The 23,689-nt window shown below is 40.6% G+C and overlaps 1 protein-coding gene across 1 annotated transcript in view; it reads right to left on the reverse strand.

Annotated features, from left to right (window-relative positions):
- Positions 1-4,200: 4,200 nt before the first annotated feature.
- Positions 4,201-23,689, reverse strand: part of pparab (peroxisome proliferator-activated receptor alpha b) — a 49,745-nt gene continuing 30,256 nt past the window's right edge. The window contains exons 4-8 of the mRNA XM_060914567.1: positions 21,788-21,926; positions 14,546-14,745; positions 13,295-13,504; positions 11,004-11,247; positions 4,201-10,862 (exon numbers count right to left, since the gene is read on the reverse strand). Of these exons, the coding sequence (XP_060770550.1) occupies positions 10,618-10,862; positions 11,004-11,247; positions 13,295-13,504; positions 14,546-14,745; positions 21,788-21,926 (1,038 nt within the window). The 3' untranslated portion in view covers positions 4,201-10,617. The remainder of the gene's footprint in view (positions 10,863-11,003; positions 11,248-13,294; positions 13,505-14,545; positions 14,746-21,787; positions 21,927-23,689) is intronic.

Consider the following 23,689-nt stretch of genomic DNA (forward strand, 5'->3'; position numbering starts at 1 on the left):
TCATAGTCTGGCATAGTACACAATATACTCAGTTGCTCCTCACCTACTCTGGACAATGACGTGCAGTCATGACTCTACTGCTCTATTGGTGCGTGACCCAAGAATGGCTATGGGTCATTTTCTGCCTACCCTTGGAGAGTCTACTACATAAGGAAGCAAGCAGTATGGTAGTATGGAAAGCGCAGAGTGCATCAAAGCCACCTTCTTGATAAAGCTGAATGACAGAAGCCATTACTCCCCAGCCTTGAAGGGAGAACCCCAGCTGGGTTGGGTATCTGAGCCCTACTCTTCTCCTTGCAAGATTAATCAAGGCCCTCCACCCAAGAACACTGCTCTCTAATTTGGGGGAAGTCCTGACTGGCAGGCTGTAGTCTACATGGAGGAAAGACTGGGTTGGTTCCAGTATGTGTCAGTAGACTCAGGTGATACAGACATGGACAAATTTGTTGGTACCCTGACAGCTCGTTGAAACAATGCTTTATTCCTCCTGAACAGTAATGAAATTGAAAGCAATTTTCTCATGTATACTTGCATGCCTTTGGTATGTCACAGAGTAAAGCAAAAAAAGTCTCATCTCATCTCATTATCTGTAGCCGCTTTATCCTCTTCTACAGGGTCGCAGGCAAGCTGGAGCCTATCCCAGCTGACTACGGGCGAAAGGCGGGGTACACCCTGGACAAGTCGCCAGGTCATCACAGGGCTGACACATAGACACAGACAACCATTCACACTCTCATTCACACCTACGGTCAATTTAGAGTCACCAGTTAACCTAACCTGCATGTCTTTGGACTGTGGGGGAAACCGGAGCACCCAGAGGAAACCCACGTGGACACAGGGAGAACATGCAAACTCTGCACAGAAAGGCCCTCGCCGGCCATGGGGCTTGAACCCAGACCTTCTTGCTGTGAGGCGACAGTGCTAACCACCGTGCCGCCCACCCTAGAAAATATTATAAATAATTGGATTATAGTGGGGTGGCACAGTGGTGTAGTGGTTAGCGCTGTTGCCTCACAGCAAGAAGGTCCGGGTTCGAGCCCTGTGGCCAGTGAGGGCCTTTCCGTGCGGAGTTTGCATGTTCTCCCCGTGTCCACTAGGGTGTATCAGTTGCCCTCACTTTCATAAAATCTGATGCATTTTTGTTTGGGTGTTCCTTTTCACCAATAAAGACATCTTGTAAAATTTTTTGACCATATTCAAAAGTGTAATGGTGGCACCATGAGGTTCATTTTTTGCCAAAAAAACGCTTATTTTATGTTTTCGTGTAAGGTTTGAATCACAATATTGGACTCCATTTATTGATTTCTTGTGACCCAGAGATCATGTTAAGAACCTTTGTAAGGGATTGAGAAGCATTAATGTGATTCATAATACATTTGTACTGTTTAAAAGTAGTTGAACAATGATTCAATGAACAGCTAAAACTCAAACTGTGCTTGATAATATATTTAGAATATGTACTAAAAATGTGTATCTAAGATATTTGGTATACTCTATAAGGTGCCATAATGTTTCATGAAAAGTGATTGAAATTTTGTCATAAAAGTCATAAAATAGCAGCTTTTTCCATAACTTTGAGCTCCTGGTGCCACCATTAAACTTTTGAATTTTGTCAAAATATTTCACCCAGTGTGTTTTCTTACCAAAAGGAACATAAAAACAAAAATGCATCATGATCGGAGGAACTTTTCATTTTTAAGGGGCAACTGATGCACCCTAGTGTCCGCGTGGATTTCCTCCGGGTGCTCCGGTTTCCTTCACAGTCCAAAGACATGCAGGTTAGGTTAACTGGTGACTCTAAATTGACCGTAGGTGTGAATGTGAGTGTGAATGGTTGTCCATGTCTATGTGTCAGCCCTGTGATGACCTGGCGACTTGTCCAGGGTGTACCCCATCTTTCGCCCGTAGTCAGCTGGGATAGGCTCCAGCTTGCCTGCGACCGTGTAGAACAGGATAAAGCGGCTAGAGATAATGAGATGAGATGAGATGAGATGAGATGAGATGAGATGGATGATAGTGATATTTCAAACTAATTGTTTAAGCTTTAATTAGTATCACCGGTGTCGTCAATCTTGTAATCAGTAAATTCAGTCTATTTAAATTGAGAAAAGTCGTCACTCTGCCATTTGATATCGTCGTGTGCACCACATTGAGCATGAACCAGAGAAAGCAAAGGAGATAGCTGTTTGAGGAGATGAGAAAGAAAATTATAGACAAGCATGTTAAAGGCAAAGACTATAAGACCATCTCCAAGCAGCTTGATGTTCCTGTGACTACAGTTGCAAATATTATTAAGAAATTTAAGTTCCATGGGACTGTAGCCAACCTTCATGGATGTGGTTGCAAGAGTAAAATAGACCACAGATTGAACAGAAGGATAGTGCCGATGGTAGGCAAAGAGCCAAGGATGACTTACAAAGAGATACAAGTTGAACTCCAAGGTCAAAGTACATCAATGTCTGGTTGCACCATCCATCGTTTTTTGAGCGACAGTGGGCTCAGTGGAAGAAGACCCAAGAGGACTTCATTGTTGAAAGAAAAACTTAAAGCCAGACTGGAATTTGCTAAAATGCATATTGACAAACCACAATGTTTCTGGGAGCATGTTCTTTGGACAGATGAGACAAAACTCTAGCTTATTGGCAAGTCACATCAACTCTATGTACACAGAAGAAATAAAATGAAGCTTTCAAAGAAAAGAACACCATACCTACTGTGAAACATGGAGGCAGCTTGGTTATGATTTGGGGCTGCTTTGCTGTGTCTGGCACGGGATGCCTTAAATTTGTGCAGGGCACAATGAAATCTCAAGACTATCAAGGCATTCTGGAGTGAAATGTACCACCCAGTGTCAGAAAGCTCTGTCTCAGTCGTAGGTCATGGGTTCTCCAACAGGATAAAGACCCAAAACACACAGCTAAGAGTACCCGATAATGGTGAAAAACAAAACATTGGACTATTCTAAAGTAGCCTTCTATGAGCCCTGATCTCAATCCTATCAAACATCTCTGGAAAGAGTTGAAACATGCACTGTGGTGAAGACATCCTTCAAACCTGAGACGGCTAGAGCAGTCTGCTCAGGAAGAGTGGGCCAAACTACCTGCTGGCAGATGCAGACGTTTCATTGAGAGCTACAGAGCTCACTTACAGTATTAGCAGTGATTGCTGCTAAAGGTTATGAAACAAAATATTAAGTTAAGGGATCATAATTTTTGTCCATGTCATTTTCATTTGTTTTGTGATGTAAAATATTCAGTTGAATCAAAAATCAAAAGCAACGTCTGATTTGTGTTAAACATGGAATGAACCATTAACTTTTGTCAAATTTCAAGTTATTTTAGAGAGATAGTTGTGGGTCCTTTTTTTCCCTTCATGGAAGGGTACCAACAAATTTGTCCACGTCTATATATTAACTGTCCACTGACTGGCCACATCTGAGCCATGGAAACTCTATGAGACATGTATAGTATGATGTTCCCACAGTGTTCTTAAATATAGAAAGGCCCACATGCACCTCTTCTGCAGGTACTGTATATGGGGGAATAGGTGGTGTCCTTAATGGACACAAATCAAGAAGAACCAGGGGATATTGACGTGTGTCTCAGCTCTCTACCAAATAACTACTGGCAATTTTTTTTCATTATGGCTCTTTAGCCATTTTCCCTGCACTATGGTTCTGTTTGCAGGTGCCTCTAAAACAGACTTCAGACTAATTATTATATATACAGACTTCAGACTAATTATATATATATATATATATATATATATATCTCATCTCATTCATCTCATTATCTCTAGCCGCTTTATCCTGTTCTACAGGGTCGCAGGCAAGCTGGAGCCTATCCCAGCTGACTACGGGCAAAAGGCGGGGTACACCCTGGACAAGTCACCAGGTCATCAGAGGGCTGACACATAGACACAGACACCATTCACACCTACGGTCAATTTAGAGTCACCAGTTAACCTAACCTGCATGTCTTGGACTGTGGGGGAAACCGGAGCACTCGGAGAACATGCAAACTCCGCACAGAAAGGCCCTCGCCGGCCACGGGGATCGAACCCGGACCTTCTTGCTGTGAGGCGACAGCGCTAACCACTACACCACCGTGCCGCCCTCTCTCTTGCTCTCTCTCTCTCTCTCTCTATATATATATATATATATATTAAAAAAAAAATAAATAAAAATCAGCAAATGCCATGTTTGGATTTTACAAATAGATTTTTAATGTTTACAGATGGTGTGGGTTTTGTTAATTACATCCTATTAATCTGCTGAAAAGAAGTCATAAAATTACAGATTTTTGCATATGGATATGGGTTGCCTTTTTAAAGAAGTTTTCTGCTGTCTAAAGAACTGTTGCCTAACTAGTTCTGACCTGTGCTAACAAATTCTTCAAAACACATTTTCCCTGATATGGTATTGTTAAAAATCCCTTCCGAAAAATATTATGAGTTCTAATCCAAGCAAAGTGGAATTTTCATGTGTGCAATTATTATTTTAATCCATAAAGTGTCAAAGTACTATTCTCTAAGCACTCAATTCCACACCCAAGCCAACATTCTTTCAGTTCTTGTCACTGGCATAGCATGAACAGAAATGCAACATTTGGGCTATCAAATTGTGCATGCAATCTTGACAACAAATTGTGAAATAATCAAATGTTTAGAAAGTCTGTAGCTAAGGCACAGGGATTTTTCTTTTGGCTTAGGTTTGACAAAGCCAATCAAATCAGATTATTTTTCTCCACCTTGTCTGATATACAGTATTTGTAATCCTTAAAGTATAAATAGCATAAAATCACACCCAAACTGACAAATACATTTGTATACCAACGCAGCCATTATAATAAATAATCATATGGTGATACCATGATGTCTTGTCATAGTATGTGTATTTGAACTTAGGATTATTGAACTCTCAATTCGTCTTAAGACAATCCTTTTCACTATTACAATTAAACACTGGAAATGCAGGATTGGGTAATTTTACAGCATGTTGCTAAAATTGCTGAACAAATGGTTATGTTACTGAAATGACGTGCTTTAATGAAACAGCAAATTAATTATTCAGAAATCATGAACAAAAATCAATACATACAATGGTTATACAGAGTTACACAATGTCTGAAGTATTCCTGCCAACACAGTTATACTGTTCACAGGAAGCTCCAGGAACAGACACTTGATTTTTCTGGCTTGACATGTCAGGATATCAGTTATTAAAAATTATAACTATCAAGTTTTCATGTTGTTTCAGAGGTTCTACCTGAGACTAAACTCATGGGCTAAGAATTCATACACTCCGAAACCTATAGACTTTTTACATTCCTGGGTAAATGGGTAAATCTCCTCAGTGCTGTGGCACAAACAGAAAGAAGACTGGGAATTAAGCATGTTCAAATAGATATTTCTCTTTGCGACAGCACACTCTGCTAACCATTCCATAATTTTAAATTCCACTCTGACTAAATCCCAATTATTGTACAATGTTTTTATATATAAAGAGAGTCTTGATTTAGTATAAAAATATTACACCATTAAAAACAACTACAAATGAATATGGTGCTCACACTACCCATGTTGGTGATACGAATGCAATTTCAAAATACTTATCATATGATATAAAAGTTAAAAAGTGCATTTAGGTCCCTTTAAAAGGAAATATGGCCACCATGACTGCATTTGTGAACATAAATGCAAATGTAGAGCTGTCCGTTTCTGACAACGCTTTCAGATCCAGCTTGAAGGATTAGTCTAAAGGTTTGCTATGCATCAGTGATTTTTCTTTTTTTTCCCCCCTGTGTGGTTAAGACCGTTTACATGCTAATCATGTGCTATAAACACAATATAAAGGTACAGTTGAATACCTGATACCCGAGTATCATGTGTGAGGGGTAAGGTGCATCAGTTGCCCTCACTTTCATAAAATCTGATGCATTTTTGTTTGGGTGTTCCTTTTCACCAATAAAGACATCCTGTAAAATTTTTTGACCATATTCAAAAGTGTAATGGTGGCACCATGAGGTTCATTTTTTGCCAAAAAACGCTTATTTTATGTTTTCGCGTAAGGTTTGAATCACAATGTTGGACTCCATTTATTGATTTCTTGTGACCCAGAGATCATGTTAAGAACCTTTGCAAGGGATTGAGAAGCATTAATGTGATTCATAATACATTTGTACTGTTTAAAAGTAGTTGAACAATGATTCAATGAACAGCTAAAACTCAAACTGTGCTTGATAATATATTTAGAATATGTACTAAAAATGTGTATCTAAGATATTTGGTATACTCTATAAGGTGCCATAATGTTTCATGAAAAGTGATTGAAATTTTGTCATAAAAGTCATAAAATAGCAGCTTTTTCCATAACTTTGAGCTCCTGGTGCCACCATTAAACTTTTGAATTTTGTCAAAATATTTCACCCAGTGTGTTTTCTTACCAAAAGGAACATAAAAACAAAAATGCATCATGATCGGAGGAACTTTTCATTTTTAGGGGACAACTGATGCACCCTATTGAGGGGACACCTGAAGTAGGTGAAAATTAATCTCTCAAGGAATTTAATATTTCACATATATGGAGGCCTACATTCAAAAGCACCAAGTATAAGCATGTATAATCCAGGTCCATGCCAAAAGCAAATGTTCATACTGAAAAAAGGCAGGAGGAATTAACACAACAGCACTGGCTTAGCTGCATACTGATACTGCATCATGGAAATATTAATAGCACAACAATTATCTTGCCATATTACAATTTCTAAAGTATTCATGACTTATTTGTCTCAAGCAGTTATCGATGTCTCTGACCCATTCTGTTTTCTCAAACTGATTCAGACACACATGTAGGCTATTCAATATAGATTGTAGCTTATAAAACTTTAAAATCTCATTTAAACCAAATCAACTGAACATGTTCCTTCCATCCTATTGCATACTCGTTGTATTGTAAATTAAATAAATAAAATTTAGCTATAAACAAATTTAATTAAAGAGCGTCTACCATATATTCCACCCATTTCCCAACCTACACCATATGGCCAAAAGTTTGTGGACACTCGACCATCACACATGCGCATGTGCTTCTTCGTCAAACTTGTGTACTTTCACCAATACTTTTTACATTGTACACCAACGACTGCAGGAAAGTCCATCCCAATAATTTCGTTTTTAAATTTACAGATGACACAGCAATTGTGAGTCTTCTGCATAAGGACATGGACTCTTTTGTATACCACAATGAGATCAACACCTTCATTAAGTGGTGTGACAAAAACCATCTGATTTTAAACGTGGCAAAAACACAAGAGATGGTTCTTGACCCAAGGCAAGTGACTACACACGAGCCAGTGGTCATTAAAGACCAGACTATCAATCAATCAGGTGGCCACATACAAATACGTAGGGGTCCATATAGATAACCTTCTCTGCTGGAAATCACATATTGACAACTTGTGCAACAAACTGCAGCAGAGACTGTATTTTTTGAGATGACTGAGGCTGTATGGTGTTAGCAACCAGATCATGCTAATTTTCTATAAAGCTATCTTAGAGAGCCTCATGAGATATGGAATCACAGCCTGGTTTGGTAACCTAACAGTACAACTGAAAAACAGGTTGGCTAGCATGCACAAAACAGCAATGAAGATAACTGGTATGAAACAATATGAGTCCATAGAGAATTTGTACAACCAGTCAGTCATGAAACAAGCAACAAAAATCTCTTCAGATTCCACTCATCCACTGTCCTCTGAAAATTAACTTCTCCCATCAGGAAGAAGATTCCGAATGCCAAAGTGCAGGACAAACCGCCTCAAATTATCATTTGTTCCAGCCTCCATTAAGCTGTTGAACAATGTTAAAAACTAGTGCAATAGGGCAACGTGCAATGAACACACAGGCACTTCAGCACTAGCACTTTTTCTTCACTTTAAATTGCCTAACGTTTTTGTACTGCCATTGTCAAATGTAGTCCATGTTTGTTTTATGTGACAGAACTGTTCTTGTAATGATGTTTTCCTGTGATGGTGTTTTTATCTTGTTTTGTGAAGCAATGAAATGTACTGTAGCACTATGCCCAAGACAAATTTCCCTTAGGGGACAATAAAGTTTACTCTACTCTACTTTGCGACAAAGTTGAAAGCACACAATTGTATAGAATGCCTTTGTATGCTGAAGCATTAAAATTTCCCTTAACTGGAACTAAGAGGCCCAAACCTGTTCCAGCATGACAATGCCCCTGTGCACAAAGTGACATCCATGAAGACATGGTTTGCTAAGGTTGGAGTGGAAGAACCTGAGTGTCCTGCACAGAGCCCTGACCTCAACCCCACTGAACACCTTTGGGATGAATTTGAATGCACCACAGTTCTCCTCACCCAACATCAGTGCCTGACCTCACTAAAGCTCTTATGGTTGAATGAGCACAAATCCCCACAGCCATGCTCCAAAATCTAGTGGAAAGACTTCTCAGAAGAGTAGACATAATAACAGCAAAGGGGGAATAAATCTGGAATGGGCTGTTCAACAAGTACGTATGGGTGTAACGGGCAGGTTTCCACAAACTTTTGGTCACAGTGTTTCAACACTCCAGACCTATTAATTTATTAATTAATTAAGCAAACAACCACAAAAATATTTATTAAAAATTTGGCATTTTCTGATCTGCCAAAAGTCTTCTTGATAAATACATCCATCAAAGATTCCTTATGGTACAAAACATCACCAAAACTTAAACATATGTTTCAGTAGTATGCATTTTCAGCATTCTATAACTTTCACGTTTCATGTTCTAAACGTAGTTTGGCTGTTTTGTGTTTTCATTCATTTAAAACATTGACTTGCCCCAGCCAGCTATTTCAAGATTCAGGATTCTGTGGGCAAGATTGTAGCGACTCAAATCCTCAACCTTCCTTCAGGAAGAATTTCACAATGCCCCAAGAACCCTTTCACTAATACAGAGGAGATCATGTGGCTAAACGGAGGGAGGACACTAGATTTCACCAAAAAGAAATAAGATCCTGCAATAAGAACTTGCAACAACCCAAACAACCCATACCCCTAAAAGACCTGCTTTATTAAGCTTCAAGTTCTACCTTTATGCCAGAAATGCAAGCTGTAAAATCTGGAAAAAGGCTAACATGAGTTTTGTTTCAAGATATTAGTATACATATGCTTGTACTGGATTTTGTGGTGCAGAGCATCTCTTGGAAACGGGACAGATGTGTAGCTGCTTGAGAACAGTGAAAAGCTGGGATACCTGCACAAAAAAGCCCAAGACAAATAATGTTACACATGTTCCATCCAGATGTGGACCAAGGAAAGGTAGCAGAGTCTAAGGGTGATCACTAATTTATTAAGAGCTGAGGTGGTTTTGCTACTAATGAAAACGCAACCTGCCAGACGCAGTCATCATTTTTGAATTTCTTTTTTCTTTTCTTTCTTTTTTTTTTTTTAGCAAAATGTAGCAACTCGTGAAATAGCAAGTCTAGCTTACAAAACGGAGTGTAGTAACATTTTTGCTTCACTGCGTGCCATGATCAGTATCTGGCTGTCATTGATGCAATGACAAACACTGAGCCAACATCTGGCAAACGATTTTGGACCCAAGCAAACTAACCAGGTGTTAATAAAACCGCCTTGGAAATATATCAGAGGCAGCATAATAAAACATCTTAGTAATACTTCTGACACAGTATCAGCTTTATCCTTTCTATTACATTTAGAAAACAGAGGCACAAACTGACCCTAACTCATGACCCTTACTCTTACTGAGCAGCCCGATTCATACAATTCCAGGAAAAAATACTAACGTTCATGACACAAATATTTTAAGATTATGAACAGTCATTTGACTGTTGTGTGTATAATAATCATGAATTGGCGCACTTGTTGTGACTTTATAGAACACATTTACAAGCCCTGTAGTTTCTTTTCTCTTAACCTGAACTGAACCCACTTGGATGTTAGTGGTGTAATTCTTGCTCTTAGTATCACTAGCTTGTGCTCATTTACTGTACGTAATACAGATTTCATGCAGATCTTCCTATTCTTGCTGAACAACCAACCATTCTGCATGTTTTGGATGTACAAAGCCTTCACCAAGTCTGTCATGCAAATGCACCCTTATTTCTGTTTAAAAGGCATATTGCTGTATCAACAAATCTGATTTGTATGCTTGTTTTCACAGTCTTCAGCCCATGCGGGAGTTCATGATGATTAGTATACATTTTTAGAAAGTATAATAAACCACGAGGCAGAAAAGTACAATGAAAATTTAGTGCAGTGTGAATTAGGACCGTCCTGACCCTGGTCCTTTCTAAAGAAAACCCCTCTACCTGATTTCCATCCCTGTACAGTTGGCTGGCATTTACTTTCTAGACACCACTGTCTCCTGTGCATAGTGGTTTATTGGCAGCCCTTCAATCTTTAACAAGGACAGATTCCAGAGGCCCCTGAGAGCATTTCCTCATTTTTTTAGGAACAAATGAATGTCCGAGTTGTCAGACAAGCCCTCGCCCTCAATTGTTAGAAAAGGTTTAGGACGAAACCCGCTCCATTGTTCTCTTGCGCCTTCACCACACCCCATACAATTTATTAGCACACGAGTCTCCCTTAGTACATGTCTCTGTAGATTTCCTGGAGCAGAGGATGTAGTGATGCGTCCTCAGTTTTCTTTATCTCCTGCACTAATTGGGCATGCTCCGTGACGAGCTGACGCAAGTCAGCTAGTTTCTGCAGCAGTTTAGGGAAGAGGAAGGTATTGTCTGGGTGGTTATTCTGTAGGTGGAGCTGCAGCACATGGACGATGCTCTCCTGCATCCGCTCGATGTACGGGACATTCATCAGGCCTGGACGATCTGAGTGACGAGAAGGATAGGTTTGAAGAGACCTGCTCAGTCCCAGCACAAAATTCATCTGATTTATTCACAGTTTGTGGAAACACATGAAGAATGGAAAACTAAATCTGCAAGCAACGTTAATCAACTCGTTTCTCTTACCCCCACAGCAGATGATGGCTGCCACAAACAGGGCCAGGTCACTGTCATCCAGCCCCAGTGCATTGAACTTCATGGCGAACTGGAACTTAGGCTCCATCATGTCACTAATGGGTCGCCGCAGGCTCTTGAGGAACTCTCTTGTGATGAAGCCACTGCCATAGGCAACCAGCAAGCCATCTTTATTCATGCAAGAGGCCAGCATGGCAAAGAGTGCCTCATACACACCATACTTTAACAGTGTTACCTAAAAAGAAAGTATATAAAGTAAGAAAGAGGATAGGTAGAAGGAACATGTAGAGAAGAACAAGGATGGAGATATGGCCCAATAGGCCAGTCTGACTGGAGGGAGCACCATTAGCTTAATACCAGGATCATTTAAACATGCACTACTGAAAAAGCCCCAACATCGCAATACCCTGAATTCACAGGAAAGACATTCTACTGGCTTCCAAACAGCAAAAAGGTCAAGCTCTATATATACACACTTTCAATTTCTCTCATTTGATTGCTGTTTGTAGGCATATCAGACGTTCGCTGGCCGTGCTGTGAAAATTGTGCATGCAGACGCTCATATAAGTTTCCAAATCTGTCACTGCTTAACTCTTGAATATTTTCTATTGTGAATACCATCATTAAAAAGCTTATAATTTCTGCTTTCCAAATAATTTTATCTAGTTAAGATCTGTTCAGTACTTTGGGAGTAACAGCAGGTTGAAGTTGGTACAACAGAGTAAAAACTCCGCTCGCGTGACGTCGGGAAACTGCCGGTGCTTTTTGGGTCACGTAAAAGTGGTCAGGCTCTCTCTCTCTCCTGATCAATTTTGGACTGGGTTACTCATGGATATTAAATCAAATAACTTTTATAGGGGTGCTCTGTAGCTCTCACGGTTTCTGATGAAGTATTCAGCAAACATTTCCGTCAGCTAGTTTTGATGTTATGCTTCACGGGAGACTTTGAAGTGAGTTTTCATAGCTTTACCTACTTAATTTTTCACATCAAAGTGATTCATGTAGATAAATAACTATTTTAGAATATAACTGTAGTTGTTTTGACGAAAAAATACTGAGCTGTTAGTGGTCGGAATGAAATTTAAAAAAAACGGAAGTCAGAAACGCGAGTGTCAATTTCAATTCAGCTAACTGGAATTGTTTATTGGATGTGACTCATGCAGTTTTTTCGAGGTTAACCTTGAAAGCTGCGAATATTAATTGAAATAATCATTTATATTCTTTCACATAAACACTAGCAGGCCCTATTTAGAAATACAAAGGCGTACAGGGCACAAAGAGGGTATTAGAAATATTCTTTTATCACTTTTTTATTTTGACAGAGAATGGTAGATGTGAATGACATTCAATGTTTATTTATGCGTATTTTATAATTAACATTGATTTCTCCTTTGTGACGTATAAATGAGAGTTAAGATCAGCTTTATATTGCACAAATAAAGCCATTTGGTGAAACTTTGAAGAAGAGAGTGTACCAATTTAACGTTTTTAAAATCTCATCTCATCTCATTATCTCTAGCCGCTTTATCCTTCTACAGGGTCGCAGGCAAGCTGGAGCCTATCCCAGCTGACTACGGGCGAGAGGCGGGGTACACCCTGGACAAGTCGCCAGGTCATCACAGGGCTGACACATAGACACAGACAACCATTCACACTCACATTCACACCTACGGTCAATTTAGAGTCACCAGTTAACCTAACCTGCATGTCTTTGGACTGTGGGGGAAACCGGAGCACCCGGAGGAAACCCACGCGGACACGGGGAGAACATGCAAACTCCGCACAGAAAGGCCCTCGCCGGCCCCGGGGCTCGAACCCAGGACCTTCTTGCTGTGAGGCGACAGCGCTAACCACTACACCACCGTGCCGCCCGTTTTTAAAATCTAATTAGCATAATTATACTAATTAAATTATAATTTGCATAATTTATTTTTACTAAATTTTTAAACTTTGTATTCAGTATACAACCATCTATGTGCCTTCCAATTTCCACGTAAATATATTTTTTAAAAAAAGTTATTACGAAAAAACATTTTATCTCATTCAGTAATGAGGCCCATTTTGGACCTTGTTATCCTCATACACAATATTACAGCAGGTTTCTAAAAATTAAGCCATTTTTTTCAATCTTTGATTTATAATATCTCAAGAACAGATAAACATATTTTAATTCTGTAAAAAGTACGTTGTTCTGAATTCAGTTCTGAAGTCAATCAGACCAGTTTCAAGCAATTTGGATTGAATTTTTACCTGATATGCCTACTGTTTGTTATGGCACCAACCTGGTCATTCAGGTCCAGGTTGCAGAAGCCTGGAACAGACTTGGCAAATTCAGTGAGCTCTGTGACTGTCTCCACTGACGTGTACTGGCAGCAGTGGAAGATCCGCACTTCTGCATCCTTATCAAGCAGTCCACCTGCAGTACTAACCATCTTTGCCACCAGAGTCTGCTCAGCCAGATGCAGAGTCTCCATGTCATGGATTACAAAGGGCTGGAATACAAAAAAAAAAAACCCTAAGAAAACAAAAATCTGAGTAACCCATTTTCAGTGTAGAGAAATGTTATTCGGGGCGGCACGGTGGTGTAGTGGTTAGCGCTGTCGCCTCACAGCAAGAAGGTCTGGGTTCGATCCCCGTGGCCGGCGAGGGCCTTTCTGTGTGGAGTTTGCATGTTCTCCCTGTGTCCGCGTGGGTTTCCTCCGGGTGCTCCGGTTTCCCCCACAGTCCAAAGACATGCAGGTTAGGTTAACTGGTGACTCTAAATTGACCATAGGTGTGAATGTGAGTGTGAATGGTTGTCTGTGTCTATGTGTCAGCCCTGTGATGACCTGGCGACTTATCCAGGGTGTATCCCGCCTTTCGCCCGTAGTCAGCTGGGATAGGCTCCAGCTTGCCTGCGACCCTGTAGAAGGATAAAGCGGCTACAGATAATAAGATGAGATGAGAAATGTTATTCCATTTCCCCTTAAAGTCTGTAAAAGTAGTACTAATTCATCCCTCCTTACTGAGAGGTGACGTGAAAATGACCTTCACGCTCTCCATGATTATTGGGACCCCTTGTAAAGATTAGTAAAAAGGGTTAGAAAAAAAATTCACCACAGAACAGAGGTATGCATGGGGATGAGGAAGTGGGCAGGTTATACGGTCAAGTGTGTGGGAGTGAGTGGTCAGATATGAAGATTGCACAACAAAGAAAGGCCACTTTCATTAACAGGAGCACACTGGGTTAGGTGGAGCAACATGTGGTGCAGCAGTGCGCCACATGTTTACTTAGTTCATTCACTTATCTTCAGTGAATCAGGGTCAGGGCTGCTGCAATTAAAAATCACATATTCCTTTATAGTCCATGGATACAGAACCAACAAAGTTCATTTAAAAAAATATAAGCGGCAGGTGCAAACAAAAATAATAGCTGTGGGAGTGGACAAATTGGCCATACTTTCTCCAGGAGCAGGGATTTCAAAACAAACTCGTGCAACTCTAACAGCAGAGAGAGGAAAAAAAAAATTATAAATAAAGTAGACTAATCTTACCGGTGTGTTTGTTTTGCCAGTCAGGATGGTCCGTGCTTTAGATTTGTTCATGCTGAAGTTCTTCAGATAAGCTTCGTAGATTTGCTTGGCCAGAGTTTTCTGATCAGCTAACTGAGGATTTTCCACTTCCTTCTCCCCAGTTAGTATCTCTGCCTTCAGCTTCAGTTTCTCGGACTGGGGCATCCGGCCAAAGCGGATGGCTACATGCAAAAAACATAGCACAATGGTTCAGGTAAATAACATGTTAAATATTTAATTCACTGGTTAGTTATATGTTGATTCTTATTAAAAAGATATGGTATAATGAGTACACCATTGCTTTTTTTTTTTCCCCTGTTGGATTTGGATGACTACACTATAAAAAGAAACACACAGTTTGACTTTGGGAATGCACTTTACAGATTTGAAATCAGTCTTGGGGGCGGCATGGTGGTGTAGTGGTTAGCGCTGTCGCCTCATAGCAAGAAGGTCCGGGTTCGAGCCCCGTGGCCGGCGAGGGCCTTTCTGTGCGGAGTTTGCATGTTCTCCCCGTGTCCGCGTGGGTTTCCTCCGGGTGCTCCGGTTTCCCCCACAGTCCAAAGACATGCAGGTTAGGTTAACTGGTGACTCTAAATTGACCGTAGGTGTGAATATGAGTGTGAATGGTTGTCTGTGTCTATGTGTCAGCCTTGTGATGACCTGGCGACTTGTCCAGGGTGTACCCCACCTTTCGCCCGTAGTCAGCTGGGATAGGCTCCAGCTTGCCTGCGACCCTGTAGAACAGGATAAAGCGGCTAGAGATAATGAGATGAGATGAAATCAGTCTTGATAGTAAATTATTATGCGCCTGAACACACTGCATGTCTGGTGCCTTGGTAGTAGACCCAAAGGAGTGGTGTAACTCAAATTTCAAGCTGGATTCCATCCAAAGATGAAAATCACTGCATATTATCATGTGGCGAGTTCATCATGACCCAGCACTGGGCTCATGTCAAGATTACAGGTGACATTTCAGAATCATTTTATCAGGAATGGAACTTTACTGACTGATTCCTTCTGTCAGCTGAAGTTGCCCAAGTACAACCCCAATTCCAAAAAAGTTGAGACAGTGTGTGAAATGTAGACATCATAAGTCCAAAATTTTTTAGAGCCTGTCAGCTGTAATGACTGTCGCAGGTCATCTGATGACTGAATGTCAATGAGTTTGAGTTGTAAAGACGCTTCATTTAATGACGTTACCAGCTCCTTTGCTTTCGATGCAAACTCTCCATCAACATTCTCACAGAAAGGGTCCTTGTCTGTCCATTCACTGTTGAATTGCCTGTTTTCTGTATCAACTTTTTGCTTTTTTTAAAGTAGAAAGAGACATTCTGTCTAGTCACCATGCTAGCAAGAACAGGACTATTGTATTTGCAAATCCTTTTCAACATATATCCAATTGAATACAACACAAAGACAAGATATTTAATGTTCAAACTGTCAGAATTTATTGGTTTTTGTAAAGACAAAGTCATTCTGAATTTGATGCCTGCAACATGTTCCAAAAAAGGTTGGGACAGGGGCAAGAAAAGACTGGGAAAGTTGTGGAATGCTCAAAAAAAACACCTGGTTGGAACATTCTACAGGTAAGCAGGTTAACTGGTAATAGGAAAGGCTCAGTCATTCACAAGCAAGGATAAGGAAAGGTTGACCACTTTGTGAAAAACTGCATGGGCAAATAGTTTCTCAATGTATAATGGCAAGGAATTTAGGGATTTCACTGTCAACAAGCCATATCATCATCAAAAGATTCAGAGAATCCAGAGAAATCTCTGCATGTAAGGAGCAAGGTCAAAAACCAACACTTAACGCCTGTGACCTTTGATTCCTCAGACAGCACTGCATTAAAATTGACATGATTATATAAAGGATATTACTACATGGGGCAGCATGGTGATGTAGTGGTTAGCACTGTCGCCTCACAACAAGAAGGTTCTGGATTCGAGCCCAGTGGCTGACAGGGGCCTTTCTGTGTGGAGTTTACATGTTCTCCCTGTGTCTGCATGAGTTTCCTCCAGGTGCTCCGGTTTCCCCACAATTCAAAAGGCATGCAGGTTAGGCTAATTGGTGGCTCTCAATTGACCGCAAGTGTGAATGTGAATGGTCGTTTGTCTCCATGTGTCAGCCCTGCGATAATCTGGCGATTTGTCCGGGATGTACCCCGCCTCTCGCCCATAGTCAGCTGGGATAGGCTCCAGCTCACCCGTGACCCTGCACAGGATAAGCGGTTACAGATAATGGATATATATATATATATATATATATATATATATATATATATATATATATATAGGCTCGGGAACACTTTGGAAAACTGTCATTGGTAAACACAGTTCATCGCTGCATCTATCATGCCAAGTGAAAGCCAAATATCAACAATATCCATAAATGCCACCAAATTCTCCAAATTTCAAATTGTTTTTGGAACTCATGGACGTTGTGTCCTCCACGCTAATAAGAAAAGGACCATCCAGATGGTTACCAGCAAAAAGTTCACTTGGAAAACACATTTGCAAATTGGTAGAATGAGTTAATCATCACATGCAAGATTTGCAATTAATCAAATGAATTGTATATTATTATTATTATTCATGAATTACTACAGTTCTGAACTTCAAATTTTAAAAGTCTGGACTTTGGAGAGATGATAGATACTCTTTTGGTGGAACACAACGGAGCAAAATATTGTGACCCTCTAACGTTGACCTGAAGTTGGCGCCACTGGGGTTTGGCATTGGGTTTATGTCCCCACCAATGTTAATACCAAACCTACGCCCTTGCCTACATGTTACCTCGTTCTAATTGTTACTTTTATCCAAATGACAGCTGGCAATACGTTGTTACTTTACACTTTTTGTTTATCTGGGTACTAATCTTTGAGAAACTGGATTGGCAGAATGTTGCTTGTGAAGAAAAGAATGTCTTTTTATTACCCTGTGCCAAGTTAATATTTACTTAAGTGCAATTTTCAAGAGCCATAGATTGTATTTTATTGATTGTTTTTGTTGCGAGTGGTTTTGTTTGATTGTTTTATTTCCTTAGGTAATTTATTTATATTTATATATTTTTTACGTTCCACTGTTGAATTGAATAAGTTGACTTCATTAAAGTTTACTGTTCTTTAAAGGGTGTATTTGCATCTCATCTCATCTCATTATCTCTAGCCGCTTTATCCTTCTACAGGGTCGCAGGCAAGCTGGAGCCTATCCCAGCTGACTATGGGTGAAAGGCGGGGTACACCCTGGACAAGTCGCCAGGTCATCACAGGGCTGACACATAGACACAGACAACCATTCACACCTACGGTCAATTTAGAGTCACCAGTTAACCTAACCTGCATGTCTTTGGACTGTGGGGGAAACCGGAGCACCCGGAGGAAACCCACGCGGACACGGGGAGAACATGCAAACTCCACACAGAAAGGCCCTCGCCGGCCCCAGGGCTCGAACCCAGGACCTTCTTGCTGTGAGGCGACAGCGCTAACCACTACACCACCGTGCCGCCTGTATTTGCATGATCATTATTATTTTACTAGTGGCATAAAATTGTCTTGAAAAGACGTCAACAATAATATCGTTTATCGCAATCATTTCTGAGACAATATATCGTCCAACAAAATTTGTTATCGTGACAGGCCTACTTAGCAGTTTAAAAATACAATTAGCAATTATTATAAAGCAAGAATGTTTATAATTATATTTCTATGTTATTCAGCAAGTTCAAATCATTGCTCATACAGCTGGCAGTCTGACCCTGCATGTTTCCTGAACCTTCAGACCGTTTTGACACTGTTCCATGATGTCACTTGTTATCCCTTCACCCTTGCTGCTATTTTTAGTGTGGCACCACTATGACATGCTGTACGTGTACATAAAAAGGGGGGGAGGCTCAGTGCACAAAAAATTTTTTAGGTCAAGGACTGACTTGGAGCACGGCATTCAACGCACACCACCTCTGACTGCTGAGCACGTGAACAAAGGAAAGTATAACTGTGGATCTGAAATACTGAAAAATATTAAATCACTTTGACCATTTTTAGACTCAAAGTTTTTTTTAAGAACCATGGACTTGGTGTCCCTTTTGTTTTAATGATTAACAGACACAACGTTGTTTGGCGGTAATAAGACAGTAACTAGAAAAGCACTCGGAGAGCGCAGACCTCTGCCAAGAATCCTTTAAAAAAATCCAGGATCCAGAAGGTGATCCAGATCACCGCCAAAATTTAACGGATTGTTACTTGTGCCCAGTCACACCTCTGGAAAAAAATTTCAGAGCAATCCGTTCAGAACTTTTTCCGTAATGTTGCTAACAGACAAACCAACAAACAAACCAATGCTACCGAAAACATAACCTCCTTGGCGGAGGTAATAAGTAGAAAGAAATTGTTTACTGAAAGCTGCTATCTGATCTTCAGAAGAGAAGCTCTGGAAAGTTAATGTGCTTGGGCATGGGACACATTACTAAGCTCACACAATGGGTCTGAGATAACTTGAATGTTATTTACATTGTTTCTCTAGTAACAGGAAACCAGGATTTGAGATCTGATATCACAGTAGGAAGCATACTCAAAATGTCACCTTACCCACTGCAGTACACATGTAGTGTTATTCTGCATGCAATCTATTGCTAAATAATGTACTGATTATATCTTGAAGAGTGTTGCACAATCTGGTCATGTGATCGGCCATATCACTGTAAGAAATGTGATAGTTTACTTACATCATTTGACCACCACACTTCTAACTCACAGGCCAAACTGTGCCTCCCTCGTAATGTTCTTCACTAGACAGTATGGTACAATATGATGCATTAATCCGTGAATGCATGAACCCATATTTTGTTCTTTTCTTATTTGACAAGTGAACTGCATGGGTAAATAAATCACCTGTACTCAAGTTGGATTAGTGTTGATTATGAAGATGTTTTGCCAGGGTACCAAGAGTCCCAAACAAGAATATTTAGAACAATTAGGTAAAGTAATTGTTGATTACTCAAAAATCACTTGGGCTGCACTAAGTATCCATTCATCCATTATCTATAACGCTTACGGTATCTGTCAGGGTTGTGGAGGAAGCTGGAGCCAATCCCAACTGACTTCAGATGAGAGGTGGACTACACCCTGGGCAGGTCGCCAGACTATCGCAGGGCGATCACAGACACAAACAACCATTCACACTCAGGCCAAGTTTACATTAGACCGTATCTGTCTCGTTTTCTTTGCGGATGCACTGTCCGTTTACATTAAAACGCCTGGAAACGCCGGGAAACGGGAATCCGTCAGGGTCCACGTATTCAATCCAGATCGTGTCTGGTCCGGTGCTGTGTAAACATTGAGAATACGCGGATACGCAGTGCTGAGCTCTAGCTGGCGTCGTCATTGGACAACGTCACTGTGACATCCACCTTCCTGATTCGCTGGCGTTGGTCATGTGACGCGACTGCTGAAAAACGGCGCGGACTTCCGTCTTGTATCACCTTTCATTAAAGAGTATAAAAGTATGAAAATACTGCAAATACTGATGCAAATACTGCCCATTGTGTAGTTATGATTGTCTTTAGGCTTGCCATCCTTCCACTTGCAAGTGGTAAGTGACGCGCATGCCCGACATGCACTGAGATCACACACACAGCGGCTCAGTCCCAAATCACTGCTCGTGCACTCCACTCGCATGCTCTGTGAGCTGCGCAGGGCCGGAGTGCGCACCCTCCAGAGGGCACTCGCTGTTCAGGGCGGAGTGATTTGGAGCGCAGGATGCCTGCGGAGCCGAGCGTATCCGTGTATTGGCGTTGCTGTGTGCACGCAAATTGTGTATTGGGGTTGCTGTGTGCACACTAATCGTTTTAAAAACGTTAATCTGATGATCCGCTGATACGGTCTAATGTAAACCCCACCTCACACCTATGGGCAATTTAGAGTAGCCAATTGACCTACTCTGCATGTTTTTGGACTGTTAGAAGAAACCACTGTACCTGGAGGAAACCCACACAGGCACTGGGAGAACATGCAAACTCCACACAGAAAGGCCCCAGTCAGTCGTGAGGTTCAAACCCATACCTTCTTGCTGTGAGGGGACAGTGATGACCACTGCACCACCATGAAATGTAAAATATATGAATTCATAAAGCTCACATAAAACTGAGTTTTTTGTGTTATTGGAGCTAAAGACACATTATTTACACCATTTTTGTCAGATTTTAACAAGCATTTCAACTTTATATTGTTGGTCTGGTTTGGGTGAATGTTCTCTCCTCAGTCAACTAAACAGGCACCTGATCAGACTTAATAATAATAATAATAATAATAATATAAGGACTTTACAGTACAGCAGTCTTCATTAGTAGCGTCTGATCCAATATAGTGGAAGACCTGGAAAGACCTGGTCACATGCTTTGACCAAACTGAAAACCTACATAAACATATTCCCTACATAAAACCACATGTGGAGTGAAAGGAAATTATACTTTGAAGCACCTCCATTGTTCCTATTGTTGTTAAGGTTTTTCCTGTTAAGTTTTGCAGAGTGCAGGAAATAATGTCACAACAACACAACTCCAGAGAATCCCTTCTCCATTTTCAGGTACCATCAGACATTAGGAACTGTAGGTACTCAACTACAGCATAGCTCATTCCAGTTTTGAATTAGTAACTATACTGTGCAACACCGTTCAGTGGAAACATTGTCACTACTTACCCACATGTATGCAAATTCATAATATTAGGAATAAAATATGGCAGGACATGCTAGGCTAATTTAAAAAACAAAAACAAACAAAAAAACGGGGTGGTTTACTTCCTCCATGAAGTCAACGGTTTTCCTATAACACCATGTCTAAGTGCTTTATTTATTAAACAATGACACATCATAAGTTTTGTCCCTTTATAGTTACATTTCATGTTATGGAATGTCCCTTACAGCTGTAAGTTTGCATATTGTTCCTTCACCAGCCTTTTTATTTTTCTCTCTCTCTCTCTCAAAGTTAATAAGACACTTGTCATGGAACTGAGCGATCGCAAAGTCCTCTGTACTTGCTGTGCTGTTAGAGAAAAATAATCACCTTCTGAACAATCAGACTTGAGAGTTGAACAGCAATGACTATACCACGGTTTTAATTGTGTTAACTCTATTATCTACAAGTACTGTGTGTGTGTGTGTGTGTGTGTGTGTGTGTGTGTGTGTGTGTGTGTGTGTGTGTGTACACGCGTGTTAATAGCATAACACTCACCATTGTGGGACATGCCCACAGCTAGGCACTTTTGAAAGCGGCAGTATTGGCACTTGTTTCGGTTCTTCTTTTGGATTTTGCAGTGGCGTTCACACTTGTCGTATTCTAGCTTGAGGCGGATCGTGCGCCTGAAGAAGCCCTGTAGAGAGCAGAAATCAAGAGTTCGCTGGATTTGATGTCAAGCATGCCAAATATGGCAAATGTAGAGATTGACAAGATTGACCTTCATCCATCCATCATGTTTAGCCGCTTTATCCTGTTCTACAGGTTTGCAGGTAAGCTGGAGCCTATCCCAGCTGACTATGGGCAAGAGGAGGGGTACACCCTGGACAAGTCGCCAGGTCATCGCAGGGCTGACACATCGAGACTAACAACCATTCACACTCACATTCACACCCACGGTCAATTTAGAGCCACCAATTAACCTAACCTGCATGCAAGATTGACCTAGTGCATTAAATTGCATTTTATGCTTTACCCCCCCCCCAAAGAACAAATTCTTCTTATTATTAATTATTATTTTTTTGATCAGTTTAGGCACTTCTATTTAGTATTGCACTTTGTATTGCACCTAGCTATATTGAGATCTTAATAATTATCTACAGTTTACAATAAAACATCTTGTTTATGAGTGAAATAACATGATGCCTTAGCAATTCTGTAATACGGAGCATGTACTTCCTCTTTCAAGATACTGAATTGTGTCTTACTATACACATAACTGGAAATAACACAACTGTAGGAGGGTCCTCCTAAACTCTTCTTTGGTTTGTCCTCTTGGGACATTCTTTAAAAGCTCTATCTAGAAGCCTATAACATTTTATAAAGGGTTCCAAGTAAAATCCCTTTAGAAAACTAGTATTAATCAGCCAAAGAAGCCTGGAGGAACCCAACCCTTCAAATTCTTTTATAAAAGGCTTTAAAATCCCTTTAGAAAGCTAAAACTCTTAATCGTCCAAATAACCCTGGAGGGACCCTTTATTAGATGGGTTATAAATCCCAGACATGAATTTGTAACTGTGTACTCAATGCAGCTTACAGCGTCGAAACTTATGACTTACAGCACTGAGACTTCAGTCCACCAATAAATTATAAGAACATTAAAAGCACCACCTGGGATTCTACCCAGACTGCACTCCTTGCTATATCAGTATACCAGACAAGCGAAAGTCCAGTCATCAGACCACACAATCGTAACAAACTTGAAATTGCTTAACTTGCACAATCTGGATAAACAGTTAGTCACTGATAACCAGTGCCAGCAGTGTGGACACTCAAAGGGAGGCTGGCTGGCAGGCAGATGAGGGCCATTAACCAGAAATTTCTTCACTCCTATTTAGCCACTCTGTTCCAAGACACTTCCAAAATGTTATGAAAGTGAGAGGATAGTGCAGGATATCCATGGGGACAGCAAGAACAGTGAGTGTTGGTTGATTTAAGGACAAAAAATTCGGGGGCACAAGTCCAGCAGAGAGACCGTCTGCACATGGCTGCCCTGGCCTAATCACAGGCCATGGACGTGACTGGTGTACCAGATAGCTGAAACAGTGAGTGATGGTGTGTGTAAAGGCCTGTGCATGTGAGGGGGAGCAGATAGGAGTACGTGGATGCAAGTGGTCACATAGTGTGCCTGTTCATGTTTTCTCTAGGGGTGAATTCCATTTGAACTATCCTTAAACTGATGTATCTGCACACAATATGCATGTAGTCCACAGAGGTAGACAACACGGGACGTTCACTTCTCCAAAGCATTCAAATAAAATTTTATTATTTCCTACCATCATTACAGCCCTGGTAACACTAAAATAATCATGTGTTTACCAGCAGGGGTAGCATTTAATCACGTTATCTCTGATTAAAGTTTTTGTTGGAGGTAAGTCAAATAAGTGACCAGCCCTTGCT

The sequence above is a fragment of the Neoarius graeffei genome, chromosome 2 (assembly GCF_027579695.1).
Source record: "Neoarius graeffei isolate fNeoGra1 chromosome 2, fNeoGra1.pri, whole genome shotgun sequence".
In the NCBI taxonomy this organism is placed as follows: domain Eukaryota; kingdom Metazoa; phylum Chordata; class Actinopteri; order Siluriformes; family Ariidae; genus Neoarius; species Neoarius graeffei.